The following is a 21,075-nucleotide window of genomic DNA, read 5'->3' as shown; positions in this document are numbered from 1 at the left end:
GTCTCATTTCATTTGATTTATTTTGTATATAAAATAGAAAAACACACCCAAACTACTGATATGAGCCCCAAAACATGCTTTCTAGAACAAATATTTGGTATTAATTCATAGGAACATGAATTTTAAAGAGAAAGTTAAAGAGAAACATTAAATTATTTTTCTGTATGGTTTCCTAACATTTATATAGTTTTGATTTGGTCTAATTCCTTTATATAATTGGAGATAAAAATTAATTCAGAACTAAAAGAAAACAAGATATTTTATTAATATAATAAATGAGAGCCAAATAGAACCAAGTTTTAGGTGATAGGTGTTAAGTTGATGCTTTACATTAATTAATAAATATAAGTAAATGTATAGAAACAATATCCTCTAGTCAACCTCATTTTCACATACATATATTGATGATGAAAAAACCCTTCACGTTTTTCATGCACTCCCCCATATACTTACTAATGTCCATAAAGAACAATCTTAGTGAGTGCCCTAAAAAGACCCTAAATTGGATAAATGTTCTTATGTTTTAGAGCAACTGGTTTGAATGAAAGATAAAAAATCTACTTTACATACTGGATGTAATAATAATAATTATTATTTTATATATTCTACATAATTATTCAAATGCTGCAATGTATATATATACAAATGCATGCATATTATATTAATATATCTTTATAGAGATACAAATATTCACAACATATATTTTATTTCCTTCAAACATCTTTTACATAATAGAGTAATACAGGCTACAGCCTGGACCAGCCTCGATTATGATATAGTTGAGAAAAATGCATAATTGAGAAGATAGGTCACTTTCTTCTTCATCGTTTAAAAGATAAGGAGCAAAATCAGGAAAATAAAGGCTTTTCAATGTCTTATCCGGTAGTAACAATTACTTCTTTTTAAAATGCTGATAGTATGAATTTTCAATCAATCAGCAAAAATAAGTCTTTATTAGGAACCAAAACACAAACTTCACCTGAAATAGATGCCATTCATAAAAAGATTCCAAATAAGGAATCAACTATGCTTATTTATATTTCATGTCTTTTTTATTCATTATTAATCTTATAATTTGAAGTCAATTAATCCTTATAAACATCAACTTCCTAAACTTTGATTAATATTAATGGGTTCTGATTCTCATTGTCCAATTACTCCTTATTGTTATTAGTTTGCCGGGGCCACCAAATACTAAGGACCTAAAAGTGTTAATGTACTCATATAATGTACAATAATGACCAATAATTTAGTTTAATCACATTAAGTAAAGGTATAATTAATGACAGATTTCATTTTAAATATATGCTAGTCTACATATATTATAAAGGTATAAATCATTAACTTATAGCTACAATGATATAAAGAGCTTAGTGTTTTTATGATACAAGCACATTATGCACACACCGTCCTTGGACATCATTCCAGTCTCTCAGAAGCCTTTCATTTTCTTTCTGTAGGTGCTCATTTTTGGCTTGGTTTTCTGCAATGGTGTCCAGGCAACGACAAATAAGTTCTCTAATGACCTCAGCTGGGTTTGCAACTTTCTCTAGGTTGAAGGAACCAAGTCTGAACTAGGATGAAAGGAAAACATGATTAGCTTTGGGGGAGAATATCAAGATTGAGTGGCCCAGTTTTAAATACACATATTTTCTTCTGAGCGGAAAAAAGTTTAAGATTTAAATATAACTCATTTACCAGATACAAATACAATGAACAAAATTACTGGGCAACTTCCTACTTTCTTACTAAAGCTTATCAGATAAATCAACATATAACCTAAGAATAATTCTTTTTAAGTGGTAAGTCATTCTCCCACCTCCTAGCAGAAAAGAAAACAACATAAATACCATATAAGCATACTACCATCTGTTTGCTACTACCTAATTTAAGTCACTATGCTCAGAATAAGGAAAGAAATTATAAATGAAGACTCTTTTTTTTTTTTTTTTTTGGCCATGTGGCATGCATGCAGGATCTTAGTTCCCTGACCAGGGATCAAACCCGTGCCCCCTGCAGTGGAAGTGCAGAGTCTTAACCACTGGACTGCCAGGGAAGTGCCTACATGAAGATTCTTAACTCTAGTTTCTGTTAGTACTGATGGTAAAATCAAATAACTGACAGAAGCTACCTGTGAAGAAAGAGAAAAATTTTTGTAATACCTAAGAAAAATATAGGGTTTTACAAAACAGATAAAGGAGTAATGACTGTTACCAGGTTTATCAAAAACCAACAATTTATTACTATAAATTATAAATAATAATGTCACATGTCAAACTTGAGTACTTTTGCATAAAGATAAGACATAAAAATATCTTAATTCCTCTGTTAGAGGGCACTACAAAATAAAACAGTGTAATAAAATTTTATTATAGTTAAGGAATTCTGAAAGGAACACAGGCTCTCCTCATTTGGTAGATAAAGATACTGAAACACAATGATTTACTAATAACTATAATATCCTTACTATTAAAATTAGAATTATTGTAACTAAAATAAGCTTTTAAATGACAATTATAATTATATAGCCACCATACCTTACAATTGAAGTATAACTCAAGCATAGCACAAATACAAATTAATCTAATCATCACCAAAATGGAACTATTATATCCATTTTATAGATTAGTAAAGTGAGGTTCAGAGTAGTTATCTAATATATTGAAGGAATAAAATCAAGATCCTACTATACTATCCTGTTACACTGTTTCCTGACATAAATGAGTATGCTAAACAAACAAGTAAGAGGAAGAATTAGGTTCAGAACCTACACATAATTCTGAAGAGAGATTTTAAAGATTAAGTAGGTGGCAAAATTGAGAGTACAAAAGGGTTTTTTTGGTTTTGTGTTGTTGTTTGTCTCCTGGATCAGTAATTTCTATTATGGCACTCACTAATAGGAATATTTCTAAAGTGTCTTTCTTGTAAAGGAGTATTTCTATAAATATGTTACATACAGATTGAGAAATATTTAATAGTGATTGATAATTCTGAGAAATCACTGTTAGTCAATTTACAAATAAAACTACAAGTCACTACAGTAAAAATCCAATGTTTGCAATCTGAGTGGCAATTTATAAAACATTTCAGTTAATTCCTATAATTTAGAATAATTTAGTTGTTTAACCCCACAGAGTAAACTTTTCTGGATGAATTATGTTTACCAATTTATTTTAAATTTTCAGATCGAAAACACAGGTAGGTATTTTACTTAATATTTTAGAAACCCTGTGAAAAGACTTAAACACTGACAATTCCTAGGTGTTGAAAAACATTTATATATACTTGCTTAAAATGTAAAGGAAAACAAAGGATATTTATATTCTTGTATTATAGGCACACTTCAGAGGACTGAATAGTACTGGTTTAGTCACAAAGAAATTGAGTATGTATTTGTGTATTTTTTTTTTTGAAATCCGAGGAGGTCACAATGTCTTCTTAATCCTTTAATTTGTTTGTTTTATCTCACCTCTTTCTCTTTCTTAACAAAAGAATGGGAATCAGATTAAGAAAAATTGTCCTTTATTTCAATATTTCAATGAGTACATCCAGTTGTGTAGATAGATATAAAAAACCTAAATTAGAGCTTAATTCTAATTTTAATAGTAAAATTATTATTTTAAAATAGTATAATTATTATTATTAAACCTTTACCCAAAAAAGACTTGGAAAAATTCTAAGAATTTTGAAATTATTTCAGACTATTTGTCACATCTGATTTATTTCTCTTATACTTAGAATCAAATACCAAAAACATTTGCATATAAGTGCATATAATGAGTCCATTTAACAAGTATATAAGTTTAAATAGGAAAGTTTTATCTATGTAAAGAATATATAAATTGAAAGTAAATTTGAGCACTAACCTTTTAAAGCTTCTCTTATGCAAACAAACATACAAAAATTAAGATTAGCTGTAGAATATTACTTCTTTGAGTCGATACAGAACAGAAGAAAAATTAAGCTTATTTTATTTTTAGACAATAGATTACATTATCAGTAAAACATAAACCCACACTGTGATTTTGTATTCTCGCATTATCACAATTGTCAGGAAGCTTTGACTAAGATGGACATTTTTAGAAAGAAAAGAGTTTTTCATCACTTGGAAGTTTCAACAATGCCAAATGGATAATGATCCATTATCCATTTCAAAGTGTGATATTCAGGATCACACGCTGATCCTGAATACAGTAATCAGTAAAATACAAATGCACAGATAAACACAAGTGTAGCCCCCTAAGATTCTATTTTAGATGGCAAAAGAAAAAGGGAACAATTTAAAATCACTAATAACAAGAAACTTTTTCAAAATATCATTCAGATCCTTACATCCAAAATTCCAAAAGAGAATTCTTAAATTTCTTCTTGGCTATTTGGTATAGAATAAACTTAAAATGTCATTTCTTCTTAAGAGTAGGCAAGTATTTTTCAGTTTCTACTTTTTCTAATTATATTCACTAGTTTGGGATCCTTTAACAGGCGTGAACATCTGTTATTCCAAAAAATAAAAATAATCAAGAAGTATTTAAAACTCAATCCAAGAAAAATATTTTACTTGAGATATTCTGCTTATTTTGTAGAAAAATTCTGGAATGTATGAGAGAGTGAGTCTGCTGGACCATCCTGTCTGTATACACATGGTTCAGAGCCAAGGCAGGAAGCACCCTTCCACTCTCACTACCTCTGTTCCAGCCTGTCTACCTCATAGATGCAAGGGACCTCACGCCCATGTGAACTGGACTTACAGAAGGGCCTCAAATCAGGCCTAATGAATTGAGAAGCATAAAATATTTCTGTGCTCTAACTCTATATTCAGCCCATCTTTATACCATCCCTCAAATGAAGTGGCAACTTTCGAAAAGTATTGTTTTTAAAACTAGCAAATTCCAACAAAAGTTACACTGTATGTTTTTGTCAATTTAAAAATCTTTTGCTTTAGTTTTTTGTTGGACATGTAAGGCTATTAACACAGATGTTCTTTATTAGTTCTGTAATTTCAAAATAATCTGCAATATGAAATCAGGACTTCAAATGGTACACCAGAGTCAGAAACCACAAATTAAAGACATTTTGAAAGTGTATCTCTTCTTTAGAGGCATGGGCAAAAATAAATTTCTCTTTTGTAGTTAGTTCTCAAGATTGTATGGAGAATTCAGTGTACACAAACCTATACTAAGCATCTCATTCAGTCTATAATCTAAGATTTTAAGCTATGTTTTTATTTTTCCATGTAAAAAAAAGTTGAAAACAATTAACTTCTTAAATACTGGTAATCATAGTAGGTTGCACTAGTTGACTCTAAACTGTCATTATTTTAGCTAGCAAAACAGATAGCATCTTTGATCTGATCTGCATTAAAAATTCTCAATTTCAGAAAACGTATCCATTTTCTTTTGCCAGGCTTTTATTCTGGATACCTATCTGTCAATTCTTTAAATCCAAGATTAAATGCCACACCCCCTTACTCATCACTTCAAAGTCCAGAACAAATTCTCTTTAACCACTTTAGCCTACATTGGTTTCTCTGTTCTTGATACTTCAGAGTTTGTCTCACACAATTTTTCACTCAGTTTCATCCTCCCTATATTTTTCTCTTGTTTCAGAAATGCAGTCTTTTCCTTTAAATTTCTAGCTCTTTGAGGTCAGAGACCCTATCTTATGTCTTCCTTAGTCTCCACAGTGTCTTATACAGTTCTAGACATATATTAAGTGCTCAATAAAGACTTGAATTTTTTTAAATTGCAATGATCCTTATTAATAAGAGAATACAATTATAATGTGGCAGGTAAAGGGAATAATTGGGACAGTGATTCTCTGAATACAAATTAAGAAATATTTTAATCTGTTTAAGGATGTAACAGTTTTATTTTATTGAATAGTATAATTTCAACCAAAAGGGCATGGTTTAAATATTACATAATAGCTCTCAATACTGTGATAATACATAAGTTTAATAAAACCTAAAAAGATACTTTTTTTTTAAAGAATGTATAAAGTTATATATGTACTCAGTTATCAGGTTCTTTGGAGTGGCCAAACAGATAAAAGAGAATATATAGTATTGGTAAAATACACTAAATAAACACTAATTCCAGGGGAATTGTTTATGGTCATTCCACGTTTCTGGGGATAGGAGGATTATCAAGGTGTGAGTTGATACTCTGCTTAGAATATATCAACTAAAGAGCTGCATTTTGATACGTTATCAAAGTAGTCTAAATAACCTTACGAAATTAATATTTGTTACTGTCCTGGGAACCAAGATGTAAAGCTAAAGGAAAAGGAGGAATAAAGATATCTTGATGTGATTCCTAGGCAATAATGGTCAGACAGGAACTCCATTCTTTTCAGTATGTGTTTTTAAATTTATTAGTATTAAAAAAAAAGTTTAGCTGTGCCTAGATATGTATACACTAAAAAAGTAAAGCCTATCCATTATAGTTTGTAATACAGGATATTTTGTCTATTGTAGACAAATACATAGTTGTAAATATACCATTGTTGTAATACATAGTTGTAAAATTCTAGTAATAAAGGAAATCAGTCAAGCTATGTAGTAAAAAAGAAACTAAACTGTATTACTTTGGCCTAGTTATGTTAATCATCAACTGTAAGTATTCTGAATCAACTATTTTTTACTAAGGTCTTAGTATCATGAACTCTTTGGTTTTGTGACCTGCTGAAATGTTATTTTAGATTTAAATAAAAAATATTACAAATGAATCTTCTAAAACAGTGACATACCTAGGTTGACAACTGGTCACATTTAACTTCCAAGGTAGCTAGAACTGAGAAAAGAATACTGATAAGGACTTTCTAAGCAGATAAGAGAGCTTTATTGTGAGACTATTAATCTCACCTTTCCAACTATTTTCTTGACCAAATTTCTTTTTTCTTTTTTAAACATCTTTATTGGGGTATAATTGCTTTACAATGGTGTGTTAGTTTCTGCTTTATAACAAAGTGAATCAGTTATACATATACATATGTTCCCATATGTCTTCCCTCTTGCGTCTCCCTCCCTCCCACTCTCCCTATCCCACCCCTCCAGGCTGTCACAAAGCACCGAGCTAATATCCCTGTGCCTTGCAGCTGCTTCCCCCTAGCTATCTACCTTACTACGTTTGTTAGTGTGTATATGTCCATGACTCTCTCTCTCGCCCTGTCAAAGCTCACCCTTCCCCCTCCCCATATCCTCAAGTCCGTTCTCCAGTAGTTGACCAAATTTCTTAAAGCTTATTTAAAAATGTTTAAATATCTCAAGATGATTATATGATCAAACAAGGCTCTGCATATGCGGAGTTGTAGATCTGTAGATCCTATAGGTTCTTACAATTAAAATGCAATCATCTAAAAGTGAAAATACATTGAGCTCTAATTATAGGGCCAAAAATTATTAGATTTTAAGGACATGCTATATGCTTTAATATATTAAGTACCATCTAAGAATTATTTGGTATTCATAATTGCAAAATTCATTGGTAGGAGTCAGAGAATCCTTGAGAATGAAATGCCCAAAGGTCCATGTGATAAGACTATCTCAGAAGTTACTTTTACTTTGAATGACTGTAAATGTTCATTCCATTATGTCTTGAAATAGAGATGATGAGCCTTTTCGTTCATGGAAAATATAGTAAAAACTAGAAGACTTATCTGGTCTAATTAGGAGTTATAATTAACAATGAAAATTTTTACTATACATGGATTTAGAATCAACTAAAAGGCTTTTCCCATAGTTAACTGAATTGGGGGTAGTGGGGTAGGTAGAAGGCAGGGGTTGCCTATTATTTGCCTGTTACTTTAATTTTGATATTAGAAAAAGAAATATTACCTTGGATTTCCTGACACTCTACTAGATCTCATAATACTCATCTAATCATATCTTCATAGTATGCTTCTCTGTCTTCCACTTACAGCCTAAATGGTAATATTTCTTGGAATGGTCCCTTGACCTACTTCTCTTTTTTCTCTGTAGAGTTTTAGGGTTATCCACAATCACAGCTTCCATTATTACAGATAAGCTGAAAACTGCCAAACGTGTATCTACAGGTGGTACCTCTCCTGAAGTCCAGATTTCTATAAACATTTAACTCATTTTTGGAGTGACGTCACCAGTATGTCCTATACAGACCTGAAACTTCAAATGCTAAGACAGAATTCATTGTCCATCCCTCTCACTACTAAACTAACTCCTCTCTGTACTTTCCATTAGATATTCATTCAGTTACACTTGGGTAGTCTAGTGGGTGAACATGGACAATTATCATAGCATTACAATATTAACTTTTTTTTCTCATACTAGTCTGAAAGCTGCAAAGGGATAGGGGCTACATATTACTCAAATTAGTATTCCCATTCTTACATGGTTAAACATAGAATGTATTCATTTATCAGACTTTCTGAGTACGTACTATATGTTAAGCATTGGAGATACTGTTGTGAACAAGAAAAACAATGTGTCCACTCTCTTGGACCTTATATCTTAGTAGAGGAGGTTGATGATGCCAAATGATCAAATAATAATTTCACACAGTTGTAAATTCAATGAAGAAAATAAAATGAGTCATAAGATAGCTATTAGAGGGCAGAGTATGCTTAGATATAGTGGTCAGGGAACAAGTCCTTGCAAAAACTGAGGTAGAGAACAGAGATGAGATTGGAAAGGTAGACAGGAGAGTAGATCATACAGGATTTTGTAGGCCACAGTAACAAGTTCAGAACTTATTCTAACAAAAAGCCATCAGAAGATTACAGGCAGGAAAACAAGTGCTTACAGAGTACTCAGCATTTCCTCTAAGATTGCCCCCAATTATCCCAACCTCCTGGTACTCAGGCCCCATGTAATTCCCTCTCCTTGAGTGTGGGCAGGTCTCTGACTTGCTTCTAACCAAGAGAATATGGCAAAAGTGACATATATCAGAATTTCAGACAAACTAAAAACAAACAAAGAAGCATAAAAAATATACTAGGAATCTGGTTTGGAATTACACTCATTTTCAAGTTATTTTATAAGGAATTAACTTATTTCCAACATGAATTATAGTGTAATTTCTCCATTCAGGACCACTCTATTTCTTTATCTAATCAAGAGGTTTTTTTATATCCTTTGGTTAAGTTTCTCATTGTTAATTTTTTGTTTCTGTTTTCATTTTTAAAAATTTTTTATTGAAGTATAGTTGATTTACAATGTCATATTAGTTTCAGATGTATAACATAGTGATTTGATATTTTTACAGATTATACTCCACTTAAAGTTATTATAAAATATTGACTGTATTCCCTGTGCTGTACATTATATCCTTGTATCTTATTTATTTTATACCTAGTAGTTTGTATCTCTTAATCCCATCTCCTATCTTGCTCCTTCCCTCAATCCCTCTCCACTGGCAACCACTAGTTTGTTATCTGTATCTGTGAGTCTGTTTCTGTTTTGTTACATTCATTCATCTGTTTTATTTCTTAAATTCCACATTTAAGTGAACACATTTGGTATTTGTTTTTCTCTATCTGATTTACTTCACTAAGCATAACATCCTCCAAGTCCATCCATGCTGTTGCAAATGGCAAAAATTCACTCTTTTTATGGCTGAGTAATATTCGTGTGTGTGTGTGTGTGTGTGTGTGTACCATATCTCCTTTATCCATTCACCTCTTGACGGAAACTTAAATTGCTTCCATATCCTGGTTATTGTAAATAATGCTGCTGTGAACACTGGGGTGCATATATCTTTTCAAATTAGTGTTTTCGTTTTCTTTGGATATACATCCAAGAGTAGAATTGCTGAATCAGATGGTAGGTCCATTTTTAGTTTATTGAGGAATGTATATACTCTTATATCCATAGTAGCTGTACCAATTGCTTATTTTTAAATCAAACTCCCTACACTGTAGCTGATAAGACTCCCAAATGATGTGTAGGTAGAAATATGAATGTAACTGCCTACTTAGTAGTCTTATTTTTTGTTGTTTTGAATTCCTTGGTCATACCAAAAGGATTATATGGTATTTGGGAAAGTTAGCAATCTCTATTTTAGAATCCCAATACTGACATTTATTTGAAAGTGGGTCGTGAACAAGCAATTATAACCACTGTATTCAAAATAATGACTTATCCTATAAGACATTCATGAACACAATCTAAGGGCTGGGCATGACGGATTTTAAAAATAAGCCACAACAGAAATAATACCAAACGGCACAAAAAACTCCACTCTCGAGTCAGTTTGAAAATGATTTGTCTTCTAAAAACGGTTGATTACTTTAACACAGTAGCATTCCAGAGTGGCTATGACAGAGAAAAATCTCACTGGGGCTGGGATCACTGTGTGCTGTTGCTTAGCTCCTAAGGCCTCATAGAAACAATAAGCAAACCAACGCTGGGAAAAAAAACACTTACAATATGATAAAATATCTACTATGAGAAACTTAGGAAATATATCTTAATAGGACATAGTACAAAATATCATGGACTATTTATTTCTGAATTTAAACCAGTTTACACTGTTTAGTAACAACTGCTTAGGTCTCTCTAACATTCTCTAGGAAAATTAAACGAAAACAATAGAATCTTACATTTTTTTCTGATTATGAATCCTAGACTTTCGTAGTTAAAAATTACAGAAACTTAAAGCCAACCTCCAACCTCCCAATCCCAAAGCACTGAACTATATATATTTCATGAAACAGCTTGACTGGTTATAAGGCATTATATTGACATTAGAAATTTTTGGAAACAAAGAAAATCATAAACACTTACTGTGTTAACTATAACTGCATTTCCTTAAAATCAGTTATCATAAACTAGTAAACTCAAAAGGGGTGGTCTTTAAAAAGCCATAGAAGTACCAAGTATTTTAAAATCCTAGTTTAAATGAAATGATAAAATATAGGAATCCAGAAAAAATATGTCCATTTTTTGTTTGGTATATGAATTTCTTTCAAAAAAATTTCACAAAGCTTAATAACTGTTTTTTTAAACTATGGATTAAAAAATTCCATCTTGGTGGAATCAAGATGGCATACTAGGAGAACACGGAATTCGCGCCTCCTCACAACTAGGGCACCTACCAGGCACCGGTGGGGGACCACAGACACCTAAGGGGACGGGAAGAACCCCCAGAGTAGGTCCCCGGGTAGGACGTGGGGTGTGGGGGGAGTGAAGGGGGAGAAGTGGAGGCGGGACGGGACTGGAGACCCTGGGGGGGGGGGCTGCTGGAGGGGAAGTGATTCCACACCCGAAGGGGGGAAATTGGGGAACCATTGGGAGGTCAGAGGATCAAAAGGGAGCGTGGCCAGGTTTCCCCTGCCCACTTGGACCTCCAGGAACCTGCTGAGATCCCGGGCCTGATCCTCTGCCCACCTAGGCTCCCTCCAGCGAATGGGTCCTGAGGGAGTGGGAGGGAGAGGAAGGGGAGCAAAAGTAAAGGCCGGACCCCTAGGACTGGCACCTCTGAGGGGCGGCTGGGTTAGGGAAGGAGTTCCTACACCCAGCGGGACCCACCCACGGTTAGGGGTCCAGCGGCAACGGGGAGACCCTGGGGGAGACAGTGGGGGAGGGGTGCGGAGGAACGGAAGGGAATGGGGCCTGTGCTTTCCCTGTCCACTTAGGCAACGGGAAGCCTATTAGGCTCCCGGGCCTAATCCTCTGCCCTCGGAGCCTCCCTCCTGCCACACAGAGCCCAAGCCCCGCCCCTACACCCACCCACCCAGTTCCCTACCACTGCACTCGGAGACCCCCTCCAACGCTGGGCCTAAACCCCACCCACACACCCCCACCCGGGGCCCTACCTCCAAACTCCAGAACTCGGAACTCCACACTCCAAGGCCCTCCTTTCAACACGCCACCTCTCCCCTTCTGTGTAGGTCCTAAGCAGAGACCCCACCCCACGGTCAACCATCACCCCTCCACCCGCCTAGGTCCTTTGCCACCCAAAACCCTGCCCCTGCCTAAGTTCCACCCCCTGCCTAAACCCTGCCCCTATAGCCAAGGCTTTTTCTTTTTCTTTTTCTTTTTTCCTCTTTTAGATTGGGGTCATTTTACCTTATTGATTCATTGTTGTTGATTCTTTTATAAACCTTTCATGTTTCTAATTTTATTTTATTTTTATACTTTGTTAGTGATCTCTCCTTCTGGCTTGTTCTCCGCCCCCACCCCCCCACCTTATTTTTCTTTTTCCTGTTGTGGTTTTATCTTACCTTGTTGCAATTGTTTCAATTATAGTTTTACTTTTCTAATTTATTTTTTATCTTTCTAATTTTATTTTGTTTTTTATTCTTTGATATTGTACTGATCCTTTTTTTTTCTTCCTTTCTCTTTTTTTTTTTTTTTTTTTTTTAACGGTGCCATGAAGCTTGTGGGATCTTGGTTCCCAGGCCACAGGTGGGGCCCAGGCTCCTGTGGTGGGAGCTCGAGTCCAAACTGCTGGACTGAGAACCTCAGACCCCAGGGAATATCAACCAGAGTGAGGCCTCCCGGAGGCCCTCATCTCAGCACGAAGAGCCAGCTCTATCCAACTGCCTGCAAACTCCAGCGCTGGATGTGTCAGGCCAAACAACCAGTAAGACAGGAATACAGCACCACCCATCAAAAAAAAAAAAATAAAAAGAAAGAAACGACAAAAAATTTTGTTTAGGATGAAGGAGCAAGGTAAAAACCTATATGACCAAATAAATGAAGACAAAATAGGCAAGCGGCCTGAAAAACAATTCAGAGTAATGATAATAAAGATAATCCAAAATCTCAGAAACAGAATATAGAAAACACAAGAAACTTTTAAGAAGGATCTAGTAGAACTAAAAAGCAAACAAGCAGTGATGAGCAACACAATTACTAAAATTAAAAATACTCTAGAAGGAATCAATAACAGAATAACTGAGCCAGAAGAACGGATAAGTGACCTGGAAGATAAAATGGTGGAAATAATTGCCAAGGAGCAGAATAAAGAAAAAAGAATGAAAAGAATTAAGGTCAGTCTCAGAGATGTCTGGGACAACATTAAACGCACCAACATTCAAATTCTAGGGGTCCCAGAACAAGAAGAGAAAAACAAAGGGTCTGAGAAAATACTTGAAGAGATTATAGTCGAAAACTCCCCTAATGTGGGAAAGGAAAGAGTCAATCAAGTCCAGGAAGCACAGAGAGTACCATACAGGATAAACCCAAACAGAAACACACCAAGAAAAATATTAATCAAACTATCAAAAATTAAATACAAAGGAAAAATATTAAAAGCAGCAAGGGAAAAGCAACAAATAACATACAAGGGAATCCCCATAATGTTAACAGCTGATCATTCAGCAGAAACTCTGCAAGCCAGAAGCGAGTGACAGGACATATTAAAAGTGATGAAAGGGAAAAACCTACAACCAAGACTACTCTATCCAGCAAGCATCTCATTCAGATTTGATGGAGAAATTAAAACCTTTACAGATAAGCAAAAACTAAGAGAATTCAGCATCACCAAACCAGCTTTACAGCAAATGCTGTAAATGAAATTAGAACACTCCCTAACATCATACACAAAAATAATCTCAAAACGGATTAAAGACCTAAATGTAAGGCCAGACACAATAAAACTCTTAGAGGAAAACACAGGCAGAACACTCTATGACATAAATCACACCAAGATCCTTTTTGACCCACCTCCTAGAGAAATGGTAATAAAAAAATAAATAAACAAATGGGACCTAATGAAACTTCAAAGCATTTCCACAGCAAAGGAAACCATAAACAAGACAAAAAGACAACCCTCAGAATGGGAGAAAATATTTGCAAATGAAGCAACCAACAGAGGATTAATCTCCAAAATAAACAAGCAGCTCATGCAGTTTAATATCAAAAAAAAAAAAAAACAACAATGCAATCCAAAAATGGGCAGAAGACCTAAACAGACATTTCTGCAAAGAAGATATACAGATTGCCAACAAACACATGAAAAGATGCTCAACATCACCAGTTATTAGAGAAATGCAAATCAAAACTACAATGAGGTATCACCTCACACCAGTCAGAATGGCCATCATCAAAAAATAAACAAATAAATTGTGGAAAGGGTGTGGAGTAAAGGGAACCCTCTTGCACTGTTGGTGGGAATGTAAATTGGTACATCCACTATGGAAAACAGTATGGAGGTTCCTTAAAAAACTAAAAATAGAACTACCATATGACCCAGCAATCCCACTACTGGGCATATACCCTGAGAAAACCATAATTCAAAAAGAGTCAGGTACCACAATGTTCACTGCAGCACTATTTGCAATAGCCAGGACGTGGAAGCAACCTAAGTGTCCATCGACAGTTGAATGGATAAAGAAGATTTGGCATACATATACAATGGAATATTACTCAGCCATAAAAGGAAACGAAATTGAGTTATTTGTAGTGAGGTGGATGGACCTAGAGTCTGTCATACAGAGTGAAGTAAGTCAGAAAGAGAAAAACAAATACCATACGCTAGCACATATATATGGAATCTAAAAAAAAAAAAAAAAAGGTTCTCATGAACCTAGGGGCAAGACAGGAATAAAGACACAGACGTAGATAATGGAGTTGAGGACACGGGGAGAGGGAAGGATAAGCTGGGACGAAGTGAGAGAGTGGCATGGACATATATACACTACCAAATGTAAAACAGATAGCTAGTGGGAAGCAGCTGCATGGCATAGGGAGATCAGCTCCGTGCTTTGCTACCACCTAGAGGGGTGGGATAAGGAGGGTGGGAGGTAGATGCAAGAGGGAGGGGATATGGGGATATATGTCTGCATATAGCTGATGCATTTTGTTATACAGCAGAAACTAACACAACACTGTAAAGCAATTATACTCCAATAAAGATGTTTAAAAAATAATAATAAAATAATTCTTCTGTCAGAATTTTCATCCAAATACATTTACTAAGAATCCTAACAAGCATACTTATTATAATTTAATGGCCGATCTCTAAAAACCAAATTCCAATCTAAAATATTTATATAGAAAACTAGTAATATTTACTTTGATTTATTTCTTTATTGACCTACAGACAAGATAAAAAGAAATTATTGGTCTAAAAAACATTTAAAATTTTTCAAGGTATTTTTAGGTGATAATTACCTAATAGGAAAACTGCCTGTAAAGTATAAAAATTAACAACTATTTTTAATGAGATTGAGAAGAACTGGAGAGTACAATGGATGGTAACCATGCATTTAATTGAATTTTCTCACAAAGAAAAATGTAATTAAAAGTTAACATTGAGATAGTTCTAGTTCAGCTAATAGCAAAGTAAGCTGTATTAGACTAAGCCCTCCTGGAGATAACAATTATAAACTCTGACGCCCCCCCACACCCTTCAGGAAAAAAAAAAAGAAACAAAACCCTATTTCAAAGACTGAAGAATGACAGAAAGCAGGCAGCAACTAGAAAGTACTCAAATAGGGTGAGATCCATGTTTGTATGACTGTTCCTCACATGGCACTGTCCAGTCCTAGAGCTCATGTAGAACAAGTAGAGTCCTCTCTTCCTAACTTGAGGTGTCAAAGGATGGAATTCTGGGCTAAACACACACACACACACACACACATACACACACAAATAAGTAAACAGATGGAAAATAGGAGAGAAAATGAGAGGATCAGTACAGTACAGGATGAGTTAAAATCCACATAATAGAATTAGCCAAAAGAGACAACAAAACAGAGAAGGAATTTAAAAAGCAGAAGAAATACATGAACTGAAAGATTTAAATTTCCAAATGGAAAGGGTCTACTAAGGTCCCAGCACACTTAATCAAAAGAGGACTCATAGCAAGGCACGGCATCATCAAATTTCAGAACATATGGGACAAAAAGAGAATCCTAAGAGATTACAGAGCAATAAAATAAGTTACTTGTGAATGAGTTATAAGGAATTAGAATGGCACTGGATTTCCATGGCAATGTTGGATACCAGAAGTCAATGAATTAATGTCCTCAAAATAATAAAGACATGTTCAGAGAATATGTTTCACCACTCAATGTGATGAAATAAATCAAATTATATTTCTCTAGGGCTAATTGTAATAAATTCAGATTTTGAGCTCTGGATCTAAGACTAAAGTAGTACAAGGAATATATGAAATACAGTCAATAAGTTTCTGTAGAATTCTACATGAAAACTTGAAATTCAATTAAATATTCTTTCTTTAGTTCCTACCATGTATACGTACAAGGCAATCTACATTATGGAAAGATGAATCAGATAGAATATCTGCTTTACATAAATGTAAAGAGGGTAGTAGTATTTTATAAGGCCTACAATGTTAGTAGATTAATTTTAGAAAAATTGATACAAACTATAATACTACAACCATGAATTTTCAGCCATTAAAAGCTCAAAGTGTAAATGTATCCAGACAAAAATGTCGAAATACTGCAGTAGTAAAATCCTGTTTTCGATGAAATAATGTCATTACTAGATGAAATACCAAGTGTTTTGTGGTAATTATGTAAATAAGTCATGTTACATATAATAGCACCTTGCTGTTGGCAAATATTAAAACCAGAAACTTAGTTAAGTCCAAAAGAAATCAACTGCTTTGGCATATTGTAGTTCCACTTCTGTGAACTGTTTCTTATGAAGCAATCTCAAATGAGAACACTTACCCATTGCCAAAAATGTCCAAATGGTATCGCAGTTATTGTATTTTGACAATGTAGTAATCTCCATTCATTCAATGGGGTGCTAAGGGATGAATCTCTAAAACTCAAGCGAGGGAGCAATGGAAGGGAGGGTGGCATTCTGAAAATACCGTGTATACTGAGATATATGGTTACATGAAAAGTCATAGCCAATAGGGAAATAATGTCAGACACAAAATGAATATTTCATAAAATTTTTAAAGAATAATTTTTCTTTGTATGACTCAAAAGGTCAGATCAAAGGTTTATGTTTAGCTATGAGAAATGCGTTGGCACTTATTGTCATGGTTACAACATATTAAGGGAGAAAAAAAGCACTCCCCTTAATAAGCCAGTTCAGAAAACCACAGAACGTAGACTCTTTAAAAATTATCATGACTTAATTTTATAAATCAGTGTTTGGTTATAAATTGAAGAAGGAGGCCATAATGCCTGGTGTGCACATACAGAGCTCCTCATTGGAAAGGGAGCTCTGACAGGTTTATTTAATTTTTAAACTGGGTAAGTACACTTCTCAAGTTCATGACAAGCTTTTACAAGTTCATGCTTTGGATAAACTCAAATTTGCCACTGAAATATTGCTAACTGGGCCAATGCATAAGCCAAAGAAAGTTATATGGGGATGGCCAACTGCTTTTGAAATGACTTGACCTAAACTCTTCCCAAAGGGATTCTATATATTAAGTGACAGCAATCGTCACATTCCATGTTCCTTAGAATCACTACGGAAGTAGTAACTTTAAGCAAATAAGTAGAAGATGGCTCCCATAAGGTTAGGTTGTTTTCCTAAACTGGACAGAGCTAATATTTCAGTTCATTGTACATTAGTCTCATAGGAAATAGAAACCAGGCATTATTGGGGGGCTTAAAAAGGCTATTTTTTTATTCTGTCCTTGTCTTCCCCTTAACCAAAATACTCTCATCCATATGGATATACCTAATATACTTCCACCCTCAAAGGTCATCTGTGTAGATCTCCTCTTAATGATTTTAAGAAATCTGGCCACCTTGACTCTGCAATCTAGAAAGATTTTCTGAACTTGAATATCTACTGGAATAGCTATCTGAAATGTAAATTCCTATTTGTTTAGCATTTGTTTAACTGAGATTTTTACTTTTAACAACTCTGTATCTTAGCAGCAAGTGTTTTTATTGAGTATAAATTCAAAGTCTACTTTACAATTTTGACGTTGTCAAATGTAACAATTAAATTGGTTTTAATAGCCATTTCTTAGACCCAAATGTGATATCAAAGATTGACAATTAGATTTGAATTCTGGTTTTCCTTAACACACTTCTTTCTTCCTATGTATATTTTCCTTTTGGCTGAAGCTAAAAATATGAAGAAAAACGGGATGTGTCACAAAATGGCTCTAAAATTTGAAATTCTCTTCTTTATGTTATCCGCATTCTTGGTACTTAAATTCCAGAACAAGATATACAAAATATAAATATTACTGTCTAGGATGAGGTTGCTTTACCAACAAGCTGTGACCTTGATCTTTGAACTTCAAAAATTTGAAATAATACTATCATCCAACCTGTTTACCCTAATTCCCAGGTAATATATGAGTGACATTCAAAAAGAAAAAGAAAAACTACTATGTAACTTCAAAAAATTGTTCATTCTCACACTTTTAATCCAACAAACAGTTTAAAGGAATTTTTCACCAAATACTAATATATATATATAAGGTACAAAGAAATAATACAGTGCTCCTGCCCACAAAGAGACTCTTATAAAAAGGTACCTGTTATATAGTATGAGAAGTGTTATTAAAAATGCTCATTAAGGGCTTCCCTGGTGGCGCAGTGGTTGAGAGTCCGCCTGCCGATGCAGGGGACACGGGTTCGTGCCCCAGTCCGGGAAGATCCCACATGCTGCGGAGCGGCTGGGCCCGTGAGCCATGGCCGCTGAGCCTGCGTGTCCGGAGCCTGTGCTCCGCAGCAGGAGAGGCCGCAGCAGTGAGAGGCCCGTGTACCGCAAAAAAAAAAAAAAAAAAAATGCTCATTAAGATGCAAACTATCATATTATAGAATGGATAAACAACAAGGTCCTACTATATAGCACAGGGAACTATATTCAATATCCTGTGATAAACCATAATGAAAAAGAATGTAAAAAAGAATATATATATATATATAACTGAATCACTTTGCTGTACAGCAGAAATTAACACAACATTGTAAATCAACTATACTTCAATTTTTTAAAATGCTCATTATATTCAATGTTTTTCACAAGTTCATCAATCTCAGAATAGATGAGCACATTTTGGGGATTACAGTAGCAGTGTGAAATTTTAAGTATGATATCAATATATAGGACCATAACCAGATGTTCAATATCAAGATTGGCAATAGCTAGTGTGATGGTTAATTTTATGTGTCAATTTTATTTGGATGCCCAGAGAGCTGGTTAAACATTATTTCTGGGTGTGTCTCTAAGGGTGTTTCTGGAAGAGACTAGCATTTGAATTACTGAACTAAGTAAAATAGATTGCCCTCCCCATTGTGGGCGGGAACCATACATACAGTTGCGGGCCAGAATAGAACAAAAAGGCAGAGGAAAGTTAAATTCACTCTCTACCTGACAACTTGAACTGCAACATGGATCTTTTCCTGCCCTTGATTCTCCTGGTTCTTAGGGCTTCAGACCTGGACTGGAAATTCAATATCAGCTCTCCAGCTATCAGGCCTTTAAACTACACCACCAGTTTTCCTGGGTGTCCAGATAGTGAGACTTTTCAGCCTCCATACTTGTGTGACCCAATACCTTATGATATCTGTATCTATATAGATAGATACTTTATATAGGATATATATTTTTTTTCTCTGGAAAACTCTAATATAGGTAGTATTTCAGTCTTATAGTGCCTATGGTTATGTCCTAAAGATAACTCATTTCCTAAATTCCCCCACTGTGCCCTGATTATCTTTTGGCCAATTCAATTTAAAAAAAGAAAAACGTGAAGTGGGTAAGAACTACCTTTATCCAGGTTTTTGTTTTTTTTAATGAGTGTTGATTGAACATTATAAATAACAAAATAAAGAAATACTGAAACAATATCTAAAAATAAAACCAGAGAATATCGCAAATAATGACTGCTTTTGGAACATATGCAGAAAACAATTTCTTGTAGACAATTCGCGTCATCACTGTGAACTACCACTGAAATAGGGAATGGTCCAGAATGTTTTCAACTTGTGAGATCAACACAAAAACAGGATCACAAAAAGAATTTGTTCACAATTTTACTGAGAGGGAGAAAAAGAGCAATGATGCAAATTTTTCCATTGTTTTTGTCTCATCAGTGAGTAACCTAGAGGAACCACCCTGTCTTGGATTAAATATGATTTCCCTCTCATTGCCAACAACAATCTATGATTCTTTTTAACATGAGTATCTACCTCTAATTCCATGCAAGTATGCTTCTGTGGGATACTGGAGAGAAAGGTTTTTTTAAAGTAGTTCAATATGACATTTCTGAAAAACAGAACTAAAAACTGCAGAGACAAACTCTAACAAGAAAATTTAAGTACACAAAGCACTACAAACTTCATCCTTCTAGATTTACGTATGTTCAATAATCCCATTTACATTTCATGTTTTAATCCAATCATAAAGAACTACAGTGGAAATTCTATTAATCACCTCCAATAACCAAAACCATCATTCTCAAAACACCTTAAAAAATCATAGTTTAAAATGCTCTTTAATGAATAGCAATGGTTAGGAAACCTACTTCGAAAAATTATAAATATTTATTGATGGGTGTAAAAAAAGAGAAAGCCTTTCAGTATCTTACAGAGAAAGGAACAAGAGCTAACTGGAAGCCCTATTTTCTCTATGTTCTGAACATACAACACCATCAGGGGAGTCCAGATTCCTATACTCCAATGAAAGTATAAAAGGAACAAGACATTGAAAATGTTGAAGGGTTTCCACCACCGCTGCCACTATAACAGTATTACAATGGATTATTCTTTGTCTATCAAAATGACTCTATTGATTCACTTTTGGTAGACCATAAAGGTATGCTTTAAGATTTTCCAATAGTGCTAGAGAGCTGATACCTACTTTTGTCTGTATTGCCTTTTTAGCAATTTATATGGACACACAAAATCAGTATGTAAGTGTGAAAGTACAATCAGCACCATTTAAATCAATTTCACTGAGTTTCTGGTATGTGTTAGAAATTGTTAGGGGCTGAGAGTGAACGCATAAACAAAGCATACTTCCTGTCCTTATGGAAATCATAATCTGGCAGGAGAAACTGAAACGTAATCAGTCAACTAAGATGCAACATGATTTGAAAATTATGAATGGGATGATGTTACAAAAAATGATAAATACTAAGACATTTAGTCTTTATTCTCTAGGTCAGGGCTTGTAAAGTCACTGTCTTCAGGGGC

The 21,075-nt window shown here is 34.4% G+C and overlaps 1 protein-coding gene across 5 annotated transcripts in view; it reads right to left on the bottom strand.

The window, feature by feature from the left end:
• The window catches only part of XRCC4 (X-ray repair cross complementing 4), a 263,958-nt gene that overhangs the window by 145,777 nt on the left and 97,106 nt on the right, over positions 1-21,075 (bottom strand). For all 5 annotated transcript variants that reach the window (XR_016392716.1, XM_022593363.2, XM_022593335.3 and 2 more), the window contains exon 4: positions 1,408-1,574. Coding sequence is in view for 4 of the 5 variants with exons in the window: in XM_022593363.2 (XP_022449071.1) it covers positions 1,408-1,574 (167 nt within the window). In the remaining variant the exon portion in view is untranslated. The remainder of the gene's footprint in view (positions 1-1,407; positions 1,575-21,075) is intronic.

The sequence above is a fragment of the Delphinapterus leucas genome, chromosome 3, assembly GCF_059928025.1.
Source record: "Delphinapterus leucas isolate spDelLeu-1000000601 "Yukka" chromosome 3, BTC_Dleu_Yukka2, whole genome shotgun sequence".
NCBI classification, from domain to species: domain Eukaryota; kingdom Metazoa; phylum Chordata; class Mammalia; order Artiodactyla; family Monodontidae; genus Delphinapterus; species Delphinapterus leucas.
Note: the sequence above shows the minus strand (reverse complement) of the source record. Positions and strands in the feature narration are given on the sequence as shown.